Source organism: Nymphalis io, chromosome 25, assembly GCF_905147045.1.
Source record: "Nymphalis io chromosome 25, ilAglIoxx1.1, whole genome shotgun sequence".
Lineage (NCBI taxonomy): Eukaryota > Metazoa > Arthropoda > Insecta > Lepidoptera > Nymphalidae > Nymphalis > Nymphalis io.
Window position 1 is genome coordinate 154,391 of NC_065912.1, and position 26,341 is coordinate 180,731.

Below are 26,341 nucleotides of genomic sequence, written 5' to 3' on the forward strand. Positions count from 1 at the left end.
GGTGTTTCGAACCGGTGGTAGATTTATGACAATCAATAAGTAAGTGTAACGCGTCTATATTGAATAAAGATTTTTGACTTTGACTTATTTTCAAAAATAATTAGTATTTTTGCATAACTGCTAAAAAGGGAATGTATTGTTGTCACATTAACTCTATGTATTTGAGTTTCTTTAATCCACAATAACTTTTAAATGTCTGAATATATTTATAGGGCATCTTAGAATCATCCCGAGTGTTACTATAAATTCAGGGTAGTCGTGGTTTTTTCCATTCCTGTTTGGATTCGATTGTTATGAGCAACAATGCTCCGAAAGCTTTTTAAACAATAGAAATTGATGAAAAATATATTTTGTTTCTCAAGGCAATATCAAATATATTTAAAAAAAAGTATTTTATATGATTTTGTCTTCGATAGTTCGCCTTAAATATAGGTTCTCGTGTTCCCTTAGAACGTTATTACATCCCGAAATATAATTATCATATTTGATGACCATTTGGTGTATCAAGCTGTTATTATGGAAGTTTATTAAAATCTATAATTACAAAAAATACCTTTTTTTATAATAAATACCTACACTTTTATCATGTGTAGCAAAGAAATGTATTTTTGATATTTCTTCTGAGAAAATTTCACTCATACATCTGCAAACATAATTATATAGGCTTACAAATGTATATTTGTTTTCAATACAAGCTATTTATTAAAACTATTTATATTGAGAACGTTCGTAGCATTGTAAGTAAGCAATTTACTAATAAGAAAATATAAACACACGTATAAAATAAAATGTCAAATTCATATCATTGATATACAAATTTTTAAATAAATATGAAACCACCTCTCAAATAGCGTCAGAGTACTGGTATCAATTAATTACGAGGATCTTATCGTATTTAGCTTGAAGTTTTAAAGCAATTAATGTGCTCAAAAGTAATAATTAAATTCAAATAGATCAAATAAACATTAATTAAACTATGAACGACAGTTGGCAATAAATTTTATCGATATGCAATTAATACGTTGTTCCAATTGACAACTTCAATAGACTTCATAAATCTGTGTGGCCTTCACGCGTGACAGCAAAATAATTGATTTACAAATATAATAATTTAGTAACACGTATTGAATAAACATTGTTAAGTCTCTCGCAGCCTCTCACGCGGCGCTCGTGCGGCCGCGGATGGCGCGGGCGTCACATCTCAGGCTAATTACACGCTCACTTGATGCAACCTCTTTCATCAAGAGCCTTTTTAGATTGACACACATACTCGAAAGATCTAACGAAATCACGTACTTTCAAATAACTAAATATTGATACGGGCTTTGAACTAACTACTCTTGACTGAAGCTTAAAGTTCATCAATGATTATACTCACTATCAACAAATATCAAATATCAAAGAAATCTATCACCCAACTCCATACACCACCCATCACCCATCCCATCGGATATCGCTCTAGACTCTGAGCGGAGCTTTCCTGTTGCAGAGCCGCAACAAGGCGCTGTCCGGAGAGACGACACACGCACCCCCCCGCTCCCGCAAGCCCCTCGCTCGCCTCGACGCTACCACCTACCGTCCCTCGCACCTCCGCGCCGGCCCTCCTGCCACCCTCGAACAGCCGGCCACCCACGCACACCACCGCCGGGCGGACCAGATCACTCCGTCTCAACACCAACTAATCCCGACCGATACCCAATCCAAAGATAAAGACTTTGAAATACAGCGCTCTGAAGAGATAGAACAGACGAGCTTCGAGCCGCAATATCAAGATAGCTTGCTAAACTATCAGCAAAAGGAACGATTACCTCAACAGGGTGTTGCGGAACAGCGAGCGGTAGATCATTCGAATCAGAGACAACACTATCAAATTCAGAACAGTCAATACCAGCAGATGCTCCAAAATCAAATATATCATACTGCGCAGTATCAACGGCAACCTCTCGACCGGACGACGGAGGACCTGCTCTATCAGCAGCAGCTGTATGAGCAGCAGCGCCGAGCGCTCGAGCGGGAGTTGCAACAATATCGGCAGATTCAGTATCAACACGAGCCTGTACAGTACAACTTACTCCCTTACAACCCCGAACAGTCCCAGGGGGGTGGAAGGAGCTACCGCCGCGTTGACCTTGACCTAGTTGCAGGGTCGCGGTCGCAGTGAGCGTCCCCCGCGGTCGATGAACGATCGTGCAACGCCGCGCTGTCGTTGCGAAATCAATCATCCTTTCATCTTCCATTTCGAGACTGTGGTCAATTAATAACTTGTTTCGACACGTTCGATTGGCCAATCTGCGTATAAATAAACAAACCGATGAAGTGTGCCCTTCTAAATGTTCCTCTTACTCTCAGCCTTGGAAACATCTGCTCTCGGTTATGCCGCGTCGATTAGATTAAGACAGCGTTGTTTCGATGTAAGTTATCCTGTCATTAGCATTATGACACGTGCGGTTGCCTGCGTATTGGCTTGCCAGTATAAATTATAAGATTGTGATTTTGATTGTGATTACCGTTGTGCAATACGATTATAAGGCATTAACTTTACATGAAAGCATAAATTTACAATCTCTATAAACTTTTAAATGCTTTTATAAATTCCATTATAAGATGTTAAAGAAACTGTCATGTTTAATTAGCCAGTTTTAATTTACTTTTGCATTAAAATTAGAATAGGGTAATGATAAATAATTAAAAATAACAATATGCATTACGTTTTAACCGATTGCGATTCAATAGTATTTTCTTATAAAATTTCTTAAAAAAGTACTACACGAACCATCCTTGTTAATTACTTTCTCTTACGAACTCGCATATACCTGTGATAAGATAAATATTTAGATATATATGTTTTATCAGAAATATTTTTCAATTTAGAACTACGTAATTGGAATAATATAAATTTGTTATTGTATGTTTTGAATTTACTTAGTTAAAAGTCGTATGTAGATATTATTGTTGTTATGTCTTGATGTAGTTCATCGCTCGCATCCTTTTGCTTATAAACTTATGTATATCGATGGGTATGTCTTTGTCTATAATGTGCAAAATGTTCTCATAAATGCAGATAATCTGCTTTCATTAATTCATATTTTTATACTTTTATATTTAACAATAAAAGCAACGAATACTCATAAAGTAATAAAGCTTGCGAAATAATTTGACTTTAATTTACTCCCCATTTTTACAAACTTGTTGTGTTACCTTTGTTGTTTAGTAAGTGTACGTGTCGATCAAACTTTGTCACTGCATTTTTTCCATCTCACTTATTAAACTTAAATTTGCGTAAACTTTTAGTGCAAAACACTTTCGAAGACCAAATATTTACATATTATATTAAAAAACATTATGAATGAAAAAGTTTATCAACATAGCCTGCTTAATGAGTAATATTATCCCAACTAAAGGCGAGGTGGAGTTATATTAGCTATTCGTCTGTATAAGTGAGGTGATTAATAGCAATGTGAGTTTGGAAGTAATTATGATTTGTTTAGGTATCTATGTCACCTGTCTCTGATACTGTTTGACTGATTTATTTTTGAAACGTTGTATTATTCGACACAACTTGCTAGTAACACTAAAACAATTATGAAATATGTCAGTAAAGTAACATTGATATTATAATGACTTTAAGTGATTGCCATCGGTATTAATAACAAAGTTTTTTAATTTCGAATAAAGTCTTACATAAAACAAGCAAAAAGATTTTAAGCAATGTGAACATTTCAAATAATTAAAGTTTATTTATGTTCAGAATAAAATCTTATAATACGCTCACTGAGCGGGAATCAAATTTATTTTATTGATTTATTAGCTACGACTAATTAGATTAGTCTTAGAACTAAAACGACGATTATTTGCAAATATAAATGTCTTAGGATAGTCGTTGAGATACATCGGTGGTAACAGATTATCATCGAGTTATCTCAAATCCTTGTTCGAGCTAATAGCTAACTATAAAACGTAACATTACGACACGCACCAAAATGTATGAATATAAAACGCCCGTGGGGCGTGCTCGGACCATTAGCTACGATTCTGCAAGCACGCTAAAGCGCGAAGTGACAGCAGAACTGTTGGCTTTGTTTAAGCGCTCCGGACAGTAAATGTTCGTGGAAGAAACGCTAACAACGCATCGTCCACATTTATCATTCGTTATCATTTTTGTTTCTATTAATAGTTACTTAGGATGTTATAATTTTATCCTATTTTGATACTAAACAGCACAATATTCAATTCTCTTAACATCGCCAGCAAAATCGGGCAAATGTTTACAAATGAGGTGTAATTTACCACTTACCTTTATCAATAAAAATTTCATAAAATTGATGTTTATATTTAATAGTTCGTGAAGATTATGTTGCCTTGGAAGCCCGGTAGCTATATATATCTAAAGATTGAGGGTCGAACCTGGGCTTGAACCACTGAGTGTTTAGTTTTTATAATTCACTTAGTGAGTGAGAATGTATTTGTTGGATGAAATTATGTCAAGACATACACATATATATAAAATTCCCTGATTATTTCATTTAATAAATAAGCAGTCCATCCAAATTATATACAACAAATTAAAATATATATATATTAAGACTAAGTTTTTTGATCCTCATTCTCATTGGTACGCAGTGGTAAACTTAAGAGCTAAATTTATATATGTACATAAATAAAAGCCTAACAAAGCTGAAACTAAAATCTACACGGTAGGCCAAACAATATCTCAAACCCTGACACATGCCTTAAGAATATGATAAATATCTTTTAAGCACTAGATAATCTACTTTGTTCATAATAAATCTTAAAATATATATTTAGGGGTTGGGTTATCGGCTCGGAGACTTAATTTAGCCTTTTCTCAATTAATCGATATTTAAGAAGTGTGATAATAAAAAAATACAATATTTTTAGAGTCGGCCTTACTTATAAACGTTGATTAACAAGCGTTTAGTTAAACACTGATTTTTTTCTTTCTACCATATGAAACTAGATCTCAACTTGATTACTTATCTTCCTCGCAATCAAAATAATAATAATGTAATAATAGCAAACGGCACATAATAGAAATGACACATCCTTCAGGCATTCCATTTAATAATAATTTGTATTACATCTAATATTGTGTTTAACAACCTGATTGAGTCTTACATACCATCGTTGAATTAATATTCGAAGGAAGAAGACAGACAGACACAGCATGTCTAATTTAGGAGTTTGTTAAATATTCACAAAACAAAAATAAAAAACTAGTGTAGTAAGAGAAAATGAAAAAGATAAAGATTTCCATTCATTATGATGTCTGCAAACGAAGATCTCGTCAGACCGTTATCTTCATAAGAATTCCCTAAAACACGTTGAGCCACAAAACTTGCTTTTTACGATGAGAAATACATTAAAACACGTTGACTTTCGAATAAGAACTGTTTATTTATTACTTTAATTAGACAACACAAAAAGCAGTCATATAAAAACTATTTTGTTACATAAAACTAACAAAATATACAACGTTAAATGTAATAATGGAACGTTGCTTTTGCACCTAACAGTGATAATTATTCCGAGAAAATCAGATATCCGAAGGCTCCGTGTGCGAGTATGATGCATGAATATCGTCTGGTGAATGAACAAGCGTTGCAGTAAATTGCTGGAATTGTTCTCGAACGTGTGTCGTGTAAAGTGACAGCAGAGATGCCTCGCTTTGATTATCCGTTCCGTAAAGCAAACGTTTGTTTAGAAAATGGTTGCCATATTGAAGTGCGTTATTAAATTCTGAAAACGCCTTAAAACTATTTTTTTTATCTCAATCCTTATTGAGATAAGGATAAATGGTAACTAAATACATTATACTTAAGGTTGTATATATTTCATTGATAAGATTTTTTTGAAATAATAAATATATTTTCATAAACTGAATAAATTATCATATAAGTAAATGTATATACAAATAAGTAAATTATTTATTTTCATTATTGAATTAAAAGCGTTTATTTGATACCACCGTACATTTGTAAAGTTAATTGTTAACTTGCGTAGAGGCGCTATCGTTTTGTAAGAAATAAAACACTTGAAATTTTAAAGGTAAGGCCAAATAAATACTCTCTTTATGGAATGCTCACTTTACGTTGGACAATTCGTGTTGTGCTCTTTACTAAAGAAAACATTGTTAATTAATTCAAATGTTTCAGGATTTACAAAGCCTTAAGGCATGTTAATTGATTAATTTGAGCAGCCCGCTAAATTTAACTGCGAATACTTTTTTTTTCAAAAGAGATTTTCTCTCACCCGTGTGATATTTACAAATTGTTAATTAAATAATAATCAAGATAGCTAAGTGAAGCCGTTAAGTTTGCCCACAGACACTGGCTCTGTACGAAATAGAAATCACTTTAACCCAGCCGGTGTAGTACGAAGCTCTACTGCTCTACCACTGATAAAACGGAATACATCTTTGTTGGATTTTAATAAAATAAATATAAAAATATACTATTTAAACTTAAATTTTGTAAGATTCTATGGAGAAGAACCGGCATGATGATCGACGAATATTAAATCCAAGCTCTTTTAACATATGTATAATATTATAATATAATAATAATAACAATATCCTGGGACATTTTTCACACACGGCCATCTGATCCCAAATTAAGCTTGTATAAAGCTTGTGCTATGGAAATCAGACAACTGATATACTACATATACTACTTTTCTTTTGTAAATACATACTTATATAGATAATTACACCCAGACTCAGGACAAAAAGACATGTTTATGCACACAAATGTCTGTCCTGGGTGGGAATCGTACCCACAACCTTCGGCGTGAAAAGGCAAGTATCTACCGACCACGCCAACCGGCTCGTCAACAGAAAATATACATTTCAATATTAATTCTTCTAATTAATTAAACTAATTAATTAATTTTATATAAAGATATTGATTAATTTTTGAAACCTTTGTAACGTTCGATTATTTAATAAAATTAGAATACTAACGAGATTATAATAACTCGGCAAAATGGACCGATCTTGCATGAGAGAGTTGATTAAAGTTTTAAAGAGTTTTTACGACTATTCAGCTTCCTCGGCTTAGGACATCGTCAAGTTATACATTTATTATTTCATCTGACAACTGTGGATTAACATTTTCTTTGTTTTTTATTTATAATCGCAGTTCTGTGCAATAAATGGAAATATGGAACATTAGGTTTATTACGAATATTATGTCATTTGGTCTATCTCGACATCGTATAATCGATAAAAGTGTTTGTTTAAGAGAAACTCCCGTGTCTGCGGTCATATAAAATTTAAATTTAAATTGCCGATTCAGTAGAATTTGTACAGCAGAAGTGTCATTCTGAGCTCTAGATTCTCTAGAACAACGTCGTCCTTATAATACACGTGCAAAGAGAGTAGGCTAAAATTATAATGTATAATTTAGAATTTTTATATTGAAACTGTTTATGCTACCTGTGTCAATTATAAAACTTTACGATATATATTCCCAAAAATATTAAGTAACGCCGAGAGCAGAGATGGCTCCTAAATAAGACGCGAGGACTCTAACAGAACTCTAACTGAAATTTACGAGTTGAATTTCGGCAAACACCACTGTTTCGTTGTGCTCAATTTGTACTCATAATTTATATCATACTCGGCAATGAAAAATAACGCTGTCAGGGAACCTGCAAGGAATGCATGAAAATCTGCTCCAGATACGGTGGACTAAGTCCAAATCCTTTCTTGAAGGAGAGGCCTTTGTTCAGATGATGTATGACTTGTACTACATAATAAAAACAAGAAATTATTAATATTTATAATAATAAATAAATACTATATTTTGCCAATGGCTTTGCGCGCGTGAATCGTTCAGGTGTTAGGTACTTTATTTCATTTTCTGTTACAGAAAATTTCGTGATGATCGGTTGTCTTGAAATTGTAGCAATAAATAAAATTTACTTTCATATTTATAATGTGAAAGTAAATATTTTTATTTATTTTAGTTAGGATTTATTACTTGTATAGATACAAACGTTCCGAAATTGTTTATTCTTCAAACGCGTTCGTCTTAACAAACTATTCATTGTAAAATTACATCGAATAAGACAAACAAAAAAATGAGCTTTGAAATACCTGAAACTCCAATAGCTGAACAGGGAAGCCTTTGTAGCTAATTTTGGACTGAAGGCATTATTTCGAATCTATTCGTTCAAATATGTATTTTAAGGTTTTATGTTAAAGTCTATTTTTCAATAGTTTTTTAGACTGTATTGGTAGTGTCACATGTTCGCATGGCAATCTGACCCTTGTGTGTTGTGAATTAAGAGCTACTTGTGAGTGGAGAGGATGTTTGCTGTAACATAGGCAATAAGTTTGTTACGCAAACGATGCGACGTTCCACCCTCATTACCTATACCACGGATTCCGAATTGCTCTCAGAGAAACCTCTTTTGTAGGGCTTGGTGTAAAAACAAGATTGGTGAGGTTACAGTGAAAATATAGTCTTAAACTGTGATATCATTTACTGCTGTTATGCTTAAATCAGTGCAAAACAAAAACATAGGTAACACACAAATAAATATACATACCCAACAGACGAGACAAATTGTGTCCAAACCATATTACAGTTTCTAATGATATTATTATCTTTCCAAAATAAAGGAAATTATAACACGACTGTGTATTTGTTGCAAATGTTGAGGCTATTTGAAACTTCATCGATTACGCGGAACATAATGTAAACGTAAATAAACCCTCTCCTCAAAAAGGGGCCTTTAGGTCAGCAATAAATCATTACTTTACAATTATATAATCTATGAAATATATATAATTCAATTTATTCATTACATTCAGATGTTGGTCACGAAATGACCGTGGTCAAAGTTTACAAGAAATATTCATAATAAGTTTGAATTAAGATAAAGACAAGAAACGAAAAAAAAATGCTGGTTATTTAAACAACTTCGAAATTTAAATTCTGGAAATAGGAACTCGTTCCATGCATAAAAACTTAGTAAAAATTTAAGCTTACTTGAATAATATGTATTTTGATACTTTTTTTCCATTTGGTACCTTAATACTTAAGTTGTAACTTATCCGCTGTTCGTATCACCTTTCACCGAACACAGAACTCCATCAGTACATCTGAGCCGCACCGCGACAGCCTATCCCAGCGTCATACGTACCGTTTACATAAAACGTTTGATTTAGGCCGAATCAAGACTGTTTATGTAAATTCTTATAATATAAATTCTAATCCTTTAATTTGATTCAAACGAATGGGTCAATTGCCACCACAAGCAGTGTTAGTGTAGGTGTCATTATTTTCGAGTGTAGACTGAAAGTGTAACTGGATTCGACAACAATCTCTCGATAGCACGTGTAGACGTAGTTATTTGACAGAAGAATATTTTAAATAAAAAGTCAGTACATTGATTGTATGTATGTAAAATGAGAAGAGGACCTATTTGATTATATAATATATAAAAATTTTATTAAATAAAGTACATTACTCTATATAATTGATTTGTGATCACATATATGTTAAATAACGAAAACAGCAAATATGTATTTCTGTCTACTTAACGGTTTATTGTAAATAATAAGTAAATTATTGTGTCAACTATTACCAGGCTCGCTCGCTCAGTAGTATTGCTTCGTTAATACGTTCATTGATTTATTAATTAGCGTAAACGCTTCAGTGGTAAAGAATCTCGTGAATTTTAACGGGAAGAAGGCGTTGAAGGTAGGCATCGTAAAGGAACCAGTGTTAGTCGAATCCTTGCCCCATGTATACCACTTTTTTGAAGATTTTTTGACCAGGAAGTCAATTGCGGAGGATATAATACCAAATAAGACACAAAACTACATATTTGGTCAAACCAAGCGATAGCGCTCGCGTTAAGTGCCGCCATAAGACGTATAATGCACACTTTTATATTCTCATAATAAAGATGCTCTGTTAAGATATTATCAATATTAGAATGTTGCTGGACAAGTATTAAAGATGGCCATTACAGATAACCTGACGAGATGCACTCACATGCACTTGCAATTACCGTCATCTGCGGCTTATCGGTGTTCGGCTTAATAAGCTGGATACAATGTGAAATTACATTACACGGCTGATTACGTCACACTTGTCATTGATATACACGGCCAGATAATGTATTGGTTGCGATTTAATTTCGGATTCATTTGATAACGGTGACGTCTATAGTTTCTACGTATGATCATTATCTGTTGATTGTTTTAACGATTTAGACGATGCACTTTCGCAGAGTTTTAGTTTTCCTTTGAATGAAATAGATTTGTACAGAAATGACAGAAGTACTAGAAATAAACCCTATTATTATTTTATTTTTTTATAGAATAGGAAGGTGGACGAGCATATGGACCACCTGATGGTAAGTGGTCACCAAACGCCCTTAGACATTGGCATTGTAAGAAATGTCAACCATCTTACATACACTAGCTTACATAGCTAATGCGCCACAAACCTTGGGAACTAAGAATTTATGTCCCTTGTGCCTGTAATTACACTGGCTCACTCACCCTTCAAATCGGAACACAACAATACCAAGTACTGCTGTTTTGCGGTAGAATATCTGATGAGTGGGTGGTACCCAGACGAGCTTGCACAAAGCCCTACCACGTATATACATACATATATGCTCCATATGATTTGCTAATAGCTCTGCTATATTATGAACTACAAACATGATTGAACAATATATGTTCATTTATAATACAGCACCCTTTCGCTTAACTACCTATATTCATTTAATAATTTTAATTTTACTCCCAAAGTTATGATAACAACTTCGCCAACAACGCAATTTTTTCACGAATCCATAATGAACACCATAGAAAAAAATCTCGCCACGTGAATGTCAATTGAAAAAGGCTGCAGACGATTTCCAAGTAATATGTTTCATCAGAATTTAAATTGTTAAACTTCAGGGATATTGCAATGATATTAACTTTTTTCTCAAATCAAGTCAAATTAAAACACTAAACAAAAAATGAATACGATAAAGTCCGAAATGATCAATATCTGCTAATAAAACACGTATGTGTGTAATTAAACTATAAGTTCTAGAACTCTAGTTTATTTTAAAACAAACACCAATTCAAACTAAGGATATCGAAGTATTAAAAACTTATGCTATTTGAAAACGATTGTATAACACCCACATCTAATCCATACCGTCCGAAAATTAATCGCGTTGCAATCAATATTAATACTAAATCTGGATAGAATAAAGTATAATTTTACGTGTATATTTTTCATCGTTACGGTGTAACCGTTGTATTCTACGCTGGGAATCAGGGCGGGATCAAATATTTATGTGGCGAAGAGCCTGTGGAAGCTAATTCGGTAACTTTACCGCGACAAGAGCAATTGAAAATCAATAGCGACTGTATCACGCTCACAGCTTATTTGAGTTGCATTTAATATTCGATTCTATCTGAGCACCACGACACGTTGAATAGTTGACAGAGTAATAAGCCAATATGTGAACTAAATTGACAATTATGTAATGTTTTCTTGACAATCGGTTCTTGACGATCGGAATATTTCAAACTTTATTGTAATTTGAAAATAAAATGTATTTATACAAGTAGTTGTATACTCGTAAAGCTACCATAACGAAATGTAGATTCTACCAGCAAGAAACTCGGTAATTACACTTTTAAATAAAATATATATATGTAATAATCATGAGCAATTAAAGTTATGAATCCTTTATGAAAATGGATAAGTATTATTAGTATGTAACAGGACACACAGTATGAGTTTCCAAGGTTGAAGTATGAAGTATTGTGTACTCCTTACATACCAGTGCCTATAGGCGGTTACCAATACTATCAAGTGACAAAATCGCCCGGCGGTCTTCCAAATAAAAATATGAAACTGAAGCTTAAATAATATAAATTGTAATATAACTTGAGCTCAAAATTGTAGTGAAACTATTACTTATCTTGCTGCTTATACCACTATGCCAACTGAAACTCAGCTGGCAACTTCAACCGAGTAGAGTTTTACAATCAGTCTGATCACAATATCTATAAACCTCTCTAAACTTTTAACAATTGAGCCCACTTTCACATTTCACATAATGTCATGGGACGTATTTTATCTATAATAATTATAAACGCTTTAATAGTTTAATAAACAAATGTTACTAGCGAAAGTTTCTTTTTACCGGTTTTTTAAATTACAAGATACCGGTTTTAATCATGGCTATTAACAAACATTTTGCTATAAATAATTACAGAAATATCATACTATTACCAACGAACATACACGTCTACTTTCACCGTTATTACCATTTCACCGTATTTACATCCAATATATACATATGTCATATACAAATAGGCGCGTACATATCATCGAGACAAGAGGAACTGATCTCAATATTTTTTTTTCTTTGATATGACTTTCTTCGGAATTATCACACAATTAAAATATTATTCGGGTGAATTTTCGAATGTACAAAAAACGTTAAATAATATCCTCTAAATGTCCCAATGCTGGATACAGGCCTCGACTCCTCTTCAGAATGACATTGATAGCACGTTCCGAATGCTATTCAATGGCTGGTTTTAGGATGTCTATTTAACAATATTTGCAGCTTGTGACTCAGATCTGGTTCTAATGGAATGACAACAACATGGTCTAATTAATTAGTAAATTATTTGAACCTGCAGCGGTCTGCGGCTCGGTTTGTTCCTAGCGTTGTTTGTTCTGTAACTAGCTAGTTGTATTATGTACGATGGATATAATTTGCGTCGTAAAAACATACTGTATGTATTTTGTATAACCACTGAGCTTCTTCTCGGTTAGCTTTACATTTAATTCTATAACATGTCGGTGTAATCAATTCTGTAGTTACCTTAAGTTGTCAATAAACAATTTATGCAAATTTCATTTTACTGTCTGAAAGACTGCACATAATTGCATGCAGAAATTGCCAACCATCATATACATATCAGAAATATTGCAGGACATCACATGTCATTCCTTGCATCGCGAATGAACCGCCAACCTTGATAATTAAGATGTCATGTATATTGTGCCTGTAGTAACACTGAATCACGTACCCTTCTATCCGGAGCACAAAAAATTACATATTGCTGTTTGGCTGTAGAATAAAGCTTGTACTATGGAAACCAGACAACTGATATACTACATATACTACTTTTCTTTTCTAAATACATACTTACATAGATAATTACACCCAGACTCAGGACAAACAGACATGTTCATGCACACAAATGTCTGTCCTGGGTGGCAACCGACAACCTTCGGCGTGAAAGGCAAGTAGATACTTTGTAGATACCAACTACGTCAACCGGCCCGACAAATGTATAGATAACATGTAAAATAAGTCGATCTGAACATTTGTTGAACAAAAATACAATAAAAACTTTATTGTTACGCATAGCTGAAAATGTAACGTCCTATTAAAAGCGTTTCCAAAAGATGTTGCAATATTTTCATACCCAACATTTACTCGAAAATACAATTGATTTTAAATCATCAAAAGTCAGTATGTTTGTTCAATTTACTGATTAATTGTAAAATATCTATTACCGATTTGGAGATATAATACATCGCACGTCAGATGAAAAAACCGGACATTGAATTATAACTCATGTTGAAGTGAGAACTAAACAAACAATAAGAAATCAATCCTTTAAGTGTAATGTCTGCCTCACTCCGCGGTCGGTGGACGGGTTTGGAGAAGAGTTCAAACTTGAAACCTCTTGAAACTTAAAGTATTATAAAACAACGCCGAGTCGTCTTACAAAGTAGTCGCTTTGTTTCGGTGCACTTTTACGATGGGTTCGATATCTTAAATAATGTCAGAAGAGCTTTGCCCAGCTGTGGGATATTCTTTGAATTTTATTATATAAATCATAACTTAAAACTATTATTTACCTTTGAATAAGAGTGAGTTGAAATGTCAATCTCGAGAGCTACTTTAACCGGCAGTAGCGCTTTTTTGGATTCCGACCCGCCCTGGTTACACTTTAAAAACATATTAATTATATTAGGTATTCTATCAAATATTCAATGATGATATGATATGCAAGAGCTATTCTTTCCCTACAAAACATTTTAAATAACTTCACTTTTTGTTTTTATTAATTACACTAGTTCACTCACAGAATTTAGATCAAAATGAATTAAAAGTCCTCCTGTCAGTTCATTGTCATCCTGATACTTGATTCAGCTTATTTTTAACAGAAAAAAACCCTATTAATTTTATTTACTACGAAGATTTTATAATAATTACTTAATTTCAGTCTAAGTTGAACTGCGAGGTGCTACATGACGAACTGGCCTTCGAAGTGCGCTGGGCCATCGCCGGCGACAGCATTGTCTTGCAGCTTGTCGCTAAGCTTGGTAAGTTGCATTACACCATATTTGAAGTTATGTTTTTAATAGACGACATATAAATACACAATGAATTATCCCCCCCCTTTCCTGACATCTGGAACAGCCGCCATTTTGGTATTAGTCTGTTCTAAATGATTATATAATATTTTCAAGCTAACAGCCAAGAAAAGTCTTATATTATCAAAGACCTGAGACAAAAACGCTATCTTATGGTTTTACTTTTTGTTCGATCCAATTTGTATTTGTGTATAGTAAGGTATATAGCAGTTATCAAAAAAAAAAAAAAGTTACAAAACACTTTACTTCTTGCAGCAGAAGAGTCAACTTGAAGCCCATTACGTCTCGTAACTGATATAGTATGTGTATATATCCTTTCAGCTATTTTTAGCAATTTGTAATTGAGTTGTATTTGTCTGATTTTTGAATTCGCGTTAGTATTCCTTGGCACAGGAAACATCATATTGGGGAATATCCAAATGTTATACTCGTATTATGCGTGGCAGCTATCCAGAAAAATAGGGGGGAATGACCCACTCAATATTTTATTACCAATGATATTTGTGAGCCATTTTTTTTCTATATCAGACAGAAAAATAAGTTATACAATACCTAAATAAAATGTTGACAAATATATTCAACGAACTTTATACTACGTACAGCTTACATGGATTCATTTTGGATATTTTGATATTAGTATGTTAAGTCATATCGCTTTAAAGTACACTTTATAACTTACAACATATTACATACTATTATTATGTAAAAACTGTTTTAAAATTCTTAAAAAAATGATGAGAAATAAGCTGTTTAATCTATTTATAGCCTTGTAGAATACTTGGTGTGACGTCACAATATACATACAAAAACATTTAGTATATTTAGAATAATATCGATTAGTGATAAGCATTGTATAAACACAAGAAGTAAAACAAAACTTAAATCACCAAGTTACCTATTCCACAAAGTCAATAAATCCTTCCCGTTGAGCTGATTGTTTCTTTAATAACATTTCGCTAAACGATAAAAAGCGCAGATATGATATTATTTTTCATACAGCATATTTAATATGCATTGTAACTTATTAAAATACACATTGAAATTTAATTACCAGAAATGAGAATGAAGTATCAGAATGGATTCGAAAATAGTGTATTTAGTTTTTGACAAAATACACTATTGTCATTTATTTTTTTATTTGTAATAGCACACTTACAAAATACATATAAAGCATTGAAAAAAGAAATTATAAAACAATAACTGTATATCTAATATGTCTAATATGTCAATTACAAGTGTACATAGCACTTCCAGACTCAATCTAATCAAATTAAAATTAAAAGTAACAAAAATCATCAGTAATTAATAAAAATGTCAAAAATAAGTAATAAATAAAGTTATTGTTGTAATAAAAAATCAATGGGCGATATCATAATTGAAATTATTAAAAGTATTACTTAAAACGAATCATGCATCTTGTAATAATTGTCGTAATAATAACAGAAAATTTTGTCATTAAATCCATCTTAAAAATTCCTTTCTAAAAACCTGTGCTGTTTTTCAGAGGATGGTGAATACATGTCGTTCGGAGTGTCCGGCGTTAACGACCACTCGCAGATGGTCGGTGGTGACGTGGCCGTCGCGTGGGTGAATAAGACCACTCTCATGGGCTTCTCAGAAGATTACTATTTAGATGCGAAGAGTCAATGCGCTGGAGTGCACGGTTCTTGCCCTGATAAAAAAATTGCGGTAAGTTACTGGATCTTATCCTTAAATATTATTATTATATAAAGGGACTACGTAACCGATCCACCGAGTGGAGTGGACCGAAGATCACGCTTTCAAACCCAACAACAAACATCTCTGAATCATATATACTCTTCATCTCATGCTCGTTTATGAAGGACAATATCACGAAGACTTCTGCTTGTGTGGAATGAAATTTCGTCACTTGTATACCAAAGAAAGCAAGCAATGGAAAGCTTCTTCTAAATTAAAGCCGAGTCCTTTCTGCTGAAATAGTTTGTCATTTCTGTATACAAGACTCACCCAAAATACAATATTCAAAATTAGATGTTATAAAAAATTGTTAATTATTACGATTTAGATTCGATTGGCATTGTCATTGATCTTTTTGTATTAAATTTATTATTACATTTTGCTTTTATTGCGTATCAAATTGTAAAGTCAATTGATATTTGTGATTATACAATTTTGAGTTTTATACTCAGTTCTTTGATGTAGTTTCTGCTGTTTGTAATTATTTAATAAGTGGATAGTGTGTGTGAATAGTGTTAGAAGATACCAAAAATTATAATAAAAATTATAAGTTTCACATCAATCTATTTTCTTGCTGGATATTCGCGATATTTAAATTAGTGCTGTAACATGATGATTCAAAATAGAGACTCCACTTTTGTGAATTATATTTTGCTATAAAGTTACTTAAAACTATTATTAGTGATGCACGTCTCTCTATTACAGTATATACGTCGAGCGGTATGAAACCTTCTAAAATTACGAGTTACGAGTAAATTGTACGTTAACCTTTCGGAAAGGGGCATACGTAATCTAACATAATATGATAGATTAATCTGATCGAGGGAACCCAGATTGTTATCGGAAGAATAGTTAGCGAAGACCATACGAATTACGGGCCCCAGGCATCGATAATTTCAAGCCATACGTATTATCAAAGAGTCCACAATCTACTTTAATATTTTTCCTATAATAGTTCGTATTACTTGCATCATGAAGATGAAGTTCGTGTGCACGGTTTTATATTTTTAGTAGAAAACAATTGTTTTATCGTACTCAATATACACTGAGTAAACTTCCGTATACATGGTTTCGAGAAGCGAGATTATCAGAAAATTTAACGTGGATATTCCGGGGTTAATATAGTCTGAAATATTCAAGTCTAGAAATTGAAGTAATTTGCTCGAACAGACGTAATACTGCATGCTCAGAGAGCGGGATTCAAATTTTAGGAGCACAATTGCCAAATTGCGTTTTAGCTGGAATTCTTTTCAGTTGGAAATTTTACCCATTTAAAAATAAGCTTAAAACATAAAATGTAAAAATAATATTTCAGTTTTCTACTCATGAATTCTAGAATTTTAAAAAGTAAAGTAAAAGTAATAGCATGTTATTGTCCCACAGCTGGGCTTTGGCCTTTTCTAGTTTTTTAGCTGCTTTTCTTATTTTCTTATCGGTCGTTGGCTTCATTGCTGAAGGTCGTGTCTAGTCTGATCTAGGGTCTGGGTCACGATCTCGGTGAATTATCTCCAGTCCGTCCTGGCCTCAACTTTAGCTTTTTTTTAGCTGCTTATGTGGAATGAAAGTCTTGCTCACTAGAGTTTTCACACGAGGTACTCTGTCACCACTGAACACAAGATAAATTATAAGCTCAAATTAAGCACAAGAAAATTCAGCGATGCTTTCCTTTATTTGAACTCGCAATCTTTGGTTACGAAATATGATTATAGTCCTTTAAAGTAATTGATGATTATTATTTTTTGTTACAGCCAAACACGAATTCAATCCGTGTCCTTAATGCCGCCTTGGTGAACGGCTACTCTATCGTGACGTACCAGCGACCGCTTAAGGCTTCCGACTTTCTGGACAGACCTGTGTTCACGAACGTCAGCCAGCCTATCATTTGGGCAATCGGACCACTTAATTCTAAACTGGAGGTGTCGTACCACCATCATTTTACGAAGGTAATAATACTTAATTTACTGAAGAAATAATGATTATTAATTTACCATTCCACTTTTTCAATTACTTTGTGTATGTGTTACACTAATTATAGATATAAGAGCCAAAATATCTGATTTACATGGTTCGAGCGAGGATGTAGGATTGTAAATATTTCTTCTAAAATATGTACGCGGAATGGGAAATGTGCCACCTGATGTAGTAGTACCGTATGGAATATAATTCACTTATTACATCAACTCCTTTTTTAGGAACTAAGATATTATGTACCTAGTGCTTGAACTTTTAGTGGCTCATCGCCCAACCAAGACACCCCACAAGAACACAATAATACTAAGTATTAATGTTTGGCGGTAGAATATGTGACGAGTGGGTCTTACCGACCTACACTGGCTTACACAAAGCCCATTACCAATGTCTCTTTGTCGCATACGATCGTCAGCCCGTTTGTATCTTTTTTGTAAAACTTAGAACTAAACATTAGTTTTATGGGCTTGAGGTGACAGAAGGCTAAATTAGTATGTAGCAGAATGGCCTATTGGGATGACAATAGGCAAAGCCTTTCTACTTCATCTCAATCAATCAATCAATCAACAGCCAATCGTTGTCCACTGCTAAACATAGGCCTCTCCCAAGGTGCGCCAAAGCTCCCTGTCCTCCGCCTTCCGCATCCAGTTGGTGCCCGCCACCTTCTTAAGGTCGTCGGTCCACCTGGCTGGAGGGCGCCCTACGCTGCGCTTGCCGATTCGCGGTCTCCACTCTAGGACTCGTCTTCTCCAACGGCCATCGGTCCTACGACATACGTGACCAGTCCACTGCCACTTCAGCCTGCTAATTTTGCAAGCTATGTCGGTGACTCCGGTTCTTTTCCGGATAATCTCATTTCTGATCTTATCCTTCAAAGATACTCCGAGCATAGCTCGCTCCATAGCACGCTGAGCGACTTTGAATTTGTGGACTAGTCCCGCAGTTAGTGTCCACGTTTCGGCACCGTATGTCATGGCAGGTAAGACGCATTGGTTGAAGACTTTCGTCTTCAAACATTGCGGTATAGATGACTTGAGGACTTGACGAAGGTTGCCAAATGCTGCCCATCCCAAGCGAATTCTTCGATCGGCTTCCTTCTCGAAGTTGTTCCTACCGACTTGTATTATCTGGCCTAGGTAGGTATATTCACTAACAACTTCGAGAGGTTTCCCCTCGACGTATATCGGTCCCGGCACGACATGCCTGTTGAACATGACCTTGGTCTTGTCCAAGTTTATACCGAGACCGACACACCGGGAAGACTCGCCTAGGCTACGCAGCATTTCGGTGAGTTGTTCCAGCGACTCTGCTATGATGACGATATCGTCGGCAAATCGAAGGTGTGAGATGTACTCGCCGTTTACATTGACTCCATACCTAGTCCAATCCAGCGTTTTGAAAACGTCTTCCAACGCATTGGTGAACTGTTTCGGGGATATTACATCCCCCTGTCTCACCCCTCTGCGCAGTTGGATCGCCTTCGTCTTACAGTCCTGGATGTGGACAGTCATTGTAGCGGCGTTGTACAGACATCTCAGTACCTCGATATATCTCCAATCGATATGACATATCTGCAATGAGTCGAGCACTGCCCAGGTTTCGATGGAGTCGAAGGCTTTCTTGTAGTCCACAAATGCCATACACAGCGGCTGATTGTACTCTTCGGTCTTCTGCACAATCTGCCGAACAGTATGGATGTGATCCACGGTGCTGTAGCCTGATCGAAAGCCGGCTTGCTCTGGGGGCTGGAACTCGTTAAGTCGTCTGGCGAGACGGTTCGTGACGACTCTTGAGAACAGCTTATACACGTGACTCAGGAGGTAGATTGGTCTGTAGTTTTTGAAGAGGGTTTTATCACCTTTCTTGAAAAACAGTACCACCTCACTCCCGCTCCACGTTTCCGGGGTCTTGCCATGTTGGATGACGGAATTAAAGAGGCTTGCTAGCTCTTTCAGGACCGGAGTCCCGCCTGCCTTAAGCAACTCTGTTGTGATTCCGTCATCTCCCGGAGCTTTGTTGTTTTTAAGCTGTTCTAGAGCCGCCCTAATCTCGCCTTGGTCAACGACCGGGAGCTCCTCGGAGTAATGGCTGTTGCCGTTGAATTTGCTTTGTGTTACTCATCATCATGGCATTGGTAGTGATTAATTTGTTTGCAGAAAATAATATTATTTAGTTATTTTAATACTTTTTTATATATATTTTCTTAATTTAAAATATTAAATGATTCCGAACTATACAGGGTGACAAGTTTATTGAGTTCGGCCGACCACCGCTCTGGAACTGCCCGATGCCGGAAGGAGAAGAGGAGCACAAAACACCAGGACCAATTTACAAAGAAACACCAACAAGACCATCGGAAGTCGAAGAGGACGTACATTACGTAGATATTTCAAACTTTACTCTAAAAATTGACCAACTCTAAAGCCAAGTAAAGTATAACGTGGGATATATTATAGAGCTCATAAATGCGCACAAACACATATGCAATCTTTTTACCCTCACCCACATAATCCGATGAGACGATAATACGACACGAATCAGAGAGTTTCTACGCAGGAATAACGGCTTACCGAGGCAAGCATGTAACACTGCTAACTTCCAAACTTTGGTAAAAAGTAATGACTTTTACTAGTCTGATCCGAGTTAAGCGGATTTAGCAGGTATCTGATGAATCTAACAAACAGCACTTAACAAGAGAGGCAGAATAAGCTTCAAATTTTCTCTTTCTTGGGAGGAAATAAGAATAATTTGATTGATTTATTTAAGAAATTATTTGAGCTTAGATAAGAAATGCGTATAAACATTGACAATAAACATTTTATTAATTAAGTTTAATGATAAATGTTAGACAAAGTTTAAAAACAACTTTCGATTGGTTCTAGACTGCGGTGATCAAACCCAACCCAGTGCCCACTCCGCGTCCGTCTCCAAAAGTGACGCCGTGGGAAATTCCCGGTATACAATGTTATGAGCCCCCAGACGGCGTGTTCTACGCGCAAATGGGACCTACGGGAGGAAAGCAAGGGTATTCTGCAATAACAGGTGAACTAAGATATGTTAGATAATAATTAAGAGTATAAACGGCTTCCATTATCTCGTGTGAAACATTAACACGCTTGTATAGTTATATTATTTTAAGCGACACTTACATTTTAAGCTGTTATTTAATGAATACTATTGTAGTAGTAAATAGTACATAAATAGTCGAGCGTTTTTTTTTTTTTTTTTTTATATCGCCGGGAGGGCAAATGACTCCACTCCACCTGATGGTAAGCGGTAGTAAAGTCCAAACGCGACGACGGCCAGTACAGACGGGAAAAACGTTCTGCACTAGCCGCCTTCGCCTTGCCGGCCCGCAAGATGCCTCTTCACGCCTCGTTTGAAGGAACCCGGGTTGTAAGAGGAGGGGAATACGTGAGCTGGTAAGGAATTCCATTTTTTGGAAGTGCGACAAAGAAAGGAGTTGCCAAATTTCTTTGTTCGCGATGGAATTGATGTCACAGTTAGGCGGTGACATCGAGAACCAGCTCGCGTGGACTTAAGAAGGAAGGGGGAAGCAGGAATTAGAGAGAATAATTCCTCAGAGCACTCGCCGTGATACAGTCGATAGAAAGCGCTCAGTGCTGCTATCTCACGACGCAATTGTAAAGGTTCAAGGGTGTTTGTGACCTTTACGTCGCCAATAATGCGTACGGCACGTCGCTGCAACCGGTCCAAGGCCTCAAGTAGGTACTTAGCGGAGCCATCCCAAAGGTGCGAGCAATATTCCACGCAAGACCGTACCTGTGTTTTGTATAGCAGGCACAGTTGTTGTGGCGTGAAAAAGCGCCGCACCTTGTTCAGAACTCCGAGTTTCCGTGAAGCTGTTTTTATAACAGCCTCGATGTAATCCCTTGGACTAAGGTCGCAGCGAACGTCAATCCCCAGCATGGCGATTTTGCTTTGCATCACCAGCGGAGTACCACAGAGGGAGGGAAGAGGGGAAAATGTTGACTTTTTCGCCGTGAGAGCGCATACCTGTGTTTTCTTGGCATTAAACTCAACAAGATTATCAGAGCCCCATTTGGCGATGAGATCTAACGTCCTATCGAGTTCAATGACAAGATTCTCCCGCCTCTCCTCAGTTTCCGCCCGCCCAGCCACTGCGCGTCCGTGGTATCCACCATGCACTGTACTATCATCTGCATAGCAATGTATGTTCCCAAGGGAGAGCATATCATTGATATGCAAAAGAAAGAGTGTGGGAGATAGCACAGATCCCTGGGGGACCCCAGCATTCACTACATAGAATTGTGAAGCGCAACCATCTACTAAAACACGAAGGCTACGCTTGTGTAGGAAGCTGGCAATCCAGGTGCATAGCTGAGCAGGCAGACCATATGCCGGTAGCTTGGAGAGAAGACTTCTGTGCCAGACCCTGTCGAAAGCCTTGGAGATATCGAGGCTGACAGCCAACGATTCTCCATGCTTGTCGATAGCTTCACCCCAGAGGTGTGTTACGTACGCTAGAAGATCACCTGTGGACCGTTTTGGTCGAAACCCGTACTGACGATCATTAATTAGACAGTGATCCTCTAGGTAATGGATCAGTTGGTTGTTTAAAATCCGTTCCATCACCTTACAAAGTACTGAGGTGATAGCTATTGGCCAATAATTTGCCGGGTCAGACCGATCCCCTTTTTTGGGAACCGCTTGCACATTAGCTCTTCTCCAAGCCTCCGGCACACTTCTCGAAGAGAGAGAAAGTTGGAACAGGCGCGTTAACACAGGAGACAGCTCCGCTGCGCACTTCTTCAGCACTATGGCTGGTATTCCATCGGGACCGCTAGCTTTCCGTACATCAAGTGATTGCAGTTCCGCACGCACATCACGTTGCCTAATTTAATGTCAGGCATCGTATGGCCACATGCAGGTATTGTAGGTGCCAGTGCACTACAATCATCGATGACGGAATTGTCGGCAAAGAGTTTAGCCAGGAGATCAGCTTGCTCTTGCGGACTGTGAGCTAGCGATCCGTCCGGATTTCTGAGCGGTGGCAGCGAAGGTTGGCAGAAATTGTTTTGCACAGACTTGGTCAGACGCCAGAAGCTACGGGAGCCCCTAGGATGCGAAACAAGGTCATGACCAATCTGTACAATGCGCTGTGCATCCGCTCTCGTGTATGCCTTTCTACAGGACTTGGAATTTTTATTATAGTTTGCTTTCAGTGAGTCAATGTTAGATGCCCCGCTAATGCAGCCGTTGATCCACTTGCGATATGCCGCCTGCTTAGCTGATACAGCATCGGCACATTCACGAGTGAACCAACGGTTACGCGTACTCCCACTGACGAGATCTGAGCTAGGAATGTAGTATTCCATTCCCAGCATGATCTCGCCAGCAACAGCAGCGGCACTAGCTGTCGGGTCATTCCCACTGAAGCAACGTTCCTTCCAAGGGACCGACGCATAGTAATCGCGCATACCGTCCCAATCCGCCGACTTATAGTGCCAAACGCGACGTTTGCATACCGCTAGTGGCGGCAGCTTGGCCTGTGGCACTCTGGTAGAAATAAGGCTGTGATCCGAAGAGCCAAGAGGAGCCTGAACCACAACCTGATATTCCACCGGGTGAGAAGTCAGCAGAAGGTCCAGTAGAGAAGGTGCTTGCCCATCAATGTCTGGAATTCTGGTGGGCTGATCAACCAGTTGGGTCAAGTCATGTGTGAGAGCAAAAGCATGAGCAGTCCTTCCAGCATGGTCAGTTTTGAGGGATTTCAACCAGGATTCGTGGTGAGCATTAAAGTCCCCTAAAAACACCAATTCCGCGTTAGGAAATTGCTCTTGCGCAGCATCTGCCACCCGACTAAGATGGTCAAATAGTCGGCTTGTCTCCAAGTCACCATTGTGGGATCTGTAGAGGCACACGTAGACTCGGCTCTGACGAACCAGGTCCACACGTACCACCAACATGGAGAAGGAGGGGTCCTCCAAGCAGCGCAGTCGGTGACAGCAAACATCCGTCCTGACGAACAAGCATACTCCGGCTTTCGCTTTGAAGGATTCTTCAAGCGTGTAGCCGGGATAATTAAGGTAGCTGGTATCGGCAGGACGGAGTATTTGTGTCTCCGTGAGAAACAACATTGCTGGCCGTGCTGTCTCGAGATGGTGGTGGACAGCGTTGAGGTTAGTATGGAGTCCTCGGATGTTAGAGAACTCGACCTCAAACAGCGAGGGTATGGTGGGGGTGAGCACCGCTGTACGACCGTTATTTCTTTTTTGTTGCGCCATTTGGGAGAAATTAAATGGAAAAGAGACGTGAAGCGAGCGATGTATTGCCACGATAGGGATGGGCAAAGTGTGGAGGCGTGTTTCCCCAAGTGGTTGCCAAAAGGAAAAATACACTGACCCGCCGGACGGAAGGGCCCCCGCACCCCCCCGGAAGTGGCCGCCGGGACCCCACCTACCGGTCACCAACCGGCACGACGGTCCACCCCGAGATTATGCGTGGCCTGGTGGGGCAGCCTCACAAGCTGGTTAGGCACGCTCGGGCCCCTGTACTATGCCACGGGCGGCCAGCGGAACAGCCGTTTCTTCGGGTCTCCCTGACCGGCAGGTCAATACAGTTTCCCCCGGCATTGGTTCAACAGCCGTCTCCAACCGGACCAACACCCATCGCGGCAATACTCGCTCGGGCTCTGGCTGTACGCTGGCTGACCTCGAAACGCGGCTGCAAGCCACTTCACGAGTTTTTCACCATGCGTACGGTGGTAACAAGCCAGGCGGATGTTAGCATCCTACCACCAGATGAGCAGATGGTCGGTCAGATATCCCTTAGTCGCCTCTTACGACACCCATGGGAAAGAGAGGGGCAGTGAAATGTATTCTTTTCCGTCACTGCACGGATAAATTTATGTACTGTTTACTACTATATAACTAAATCTGTAGATTTTTTTTTGAAAAAAACAGCTTGTTACTAAAGCTAGAAATATAGAAGTAATATCTAGACATATGTACAAACAAAAATATAAGAGCACGTAATGTGTCTGCTACTCTCTGTAAACATCATTATGGTGATGTCGCATAGCTTTTGATACCCGCTTTATACTTTTATGATTCAAACGACACCTCGTTTACCTAAATTTGTAGTGATAGGAATTTTTGTTATATACGTTTTACATAATAAAGAGTAATTAACTATATTTGGAACTTGTCGTATTTTTGTATACTTTAATACATAAGATGTATAAGATAGATAGTTTATTGTGCAACACGTGATAATAAAACATATAAATGCTTAGGGATACATATTGTTTAGTGCATAGGGCCGTCCTACTGCTAGACTTTTCCTCAAGACGAAATAATCAATATTGTAATATTATTATCTGTGGTGGTAGTGTTTTATGTTGATCAGCTTCGGTGGCGATATCAATATTTCAATTTTCAATAGCTGGACGCTCACGTCGTGCAATGTCGGTGTCTGAGATCAAAGGCTATTGTTACCCTACAATCCTACATTATTATATACATATCGCTGAGTTCATTTCGCCGTTTCTTATCATATCTCAAGTGTTTGTATTAAAATCTGTGGCAGATTTTCATCAAAAAATAAGCTTTAAATTTTATTTTAATTTAAAAAGCATTTCGACGTTACATTACTTAGTCTGCAATGTGTAAAAGTAGTATCAAGGTTAATATTTAACCTGAAGATAAAGAGAGAGAGAGATGATAGATACTTCAATTTATAATTGTTTATTGAAAATATAATGTAGTCTGTGATTATACCAAGCTTAGCTGAGTACATCGAGAAGTAAATAATATACCAGTTTGCATTCAATATGAAAGTTTTGAACGTTGCAGAAATGTTTGATGTACAATCCATTGAAGTGTAGTTTATAAAGACTTTTAGTTTAAGTTCCATAACATTTAAGTTTTGTAATGTTATATATTTATATAATTTTTATTTGTATTATTTTGTTATAACATTATAATAATCACGATAAATTTTTTCTACATAGCATTACTTAAAAAGCGGTTCGGTTAAATAGTGAGTAGCCTGTCACTCTACGTTATAGGTATAATTAATTTAATTAATAATAAGAATATAACGCAGCCATAAAAGATCATTATAATTATATAAAATAAAAAATAAATAAAAATTTTCATCCGTGGAAAAGTCTGTTTAGGAAGAATAAAGAAGAATATCTCTATAAAAGTAAATGACTT

General features: G+C 36.8%; 1 protein-coding gene across 3 annotated transcripts in view; it reads left to right on the forward strand.

The window, feature by feature from the left end:
• Nucleotides 1–26,341, forward strand: part of LOC126778117 (protein Skeletor, isoforms B/C) — an 81,706-nt gene that overhangs the window by 53,275 nt on the left and 2,090 nt on the right. For 2 of the 3 annotated variants that reach the window (XM_050501513.1, XM_050501512.1), the window contains exons 7-11: nucleotides 14,300–14,399; nucleotides 15,955–16,139; nucleotides 17,918–18,112; nucleotides 20,377–20,508; nucleotides 21,020–21,179. In XM_050501513.1, the coding sequence (XP_050357470.1) occupies nucleotides 14,300–14,399; nucleotides 15,955–16,139; nucleotides 17,918–18,112; nucleotides 20,377–20,508; nucleotides 21,020–21,179 (772 nt within the window). Of the gene's footprint in view, nucleotides 1–1,489; nucleotides 2,636–14,299; nucleotides 14,400–15,954; nucleotides 16,140–17,917; nucleotides 18,113–20,376; nucleotides 20,509–21,019; nucleotides 21,180–26,341 lie in introns of those variants that run through there. The other variant, XM_050501514.1, reaches the window with a different exon arrangement.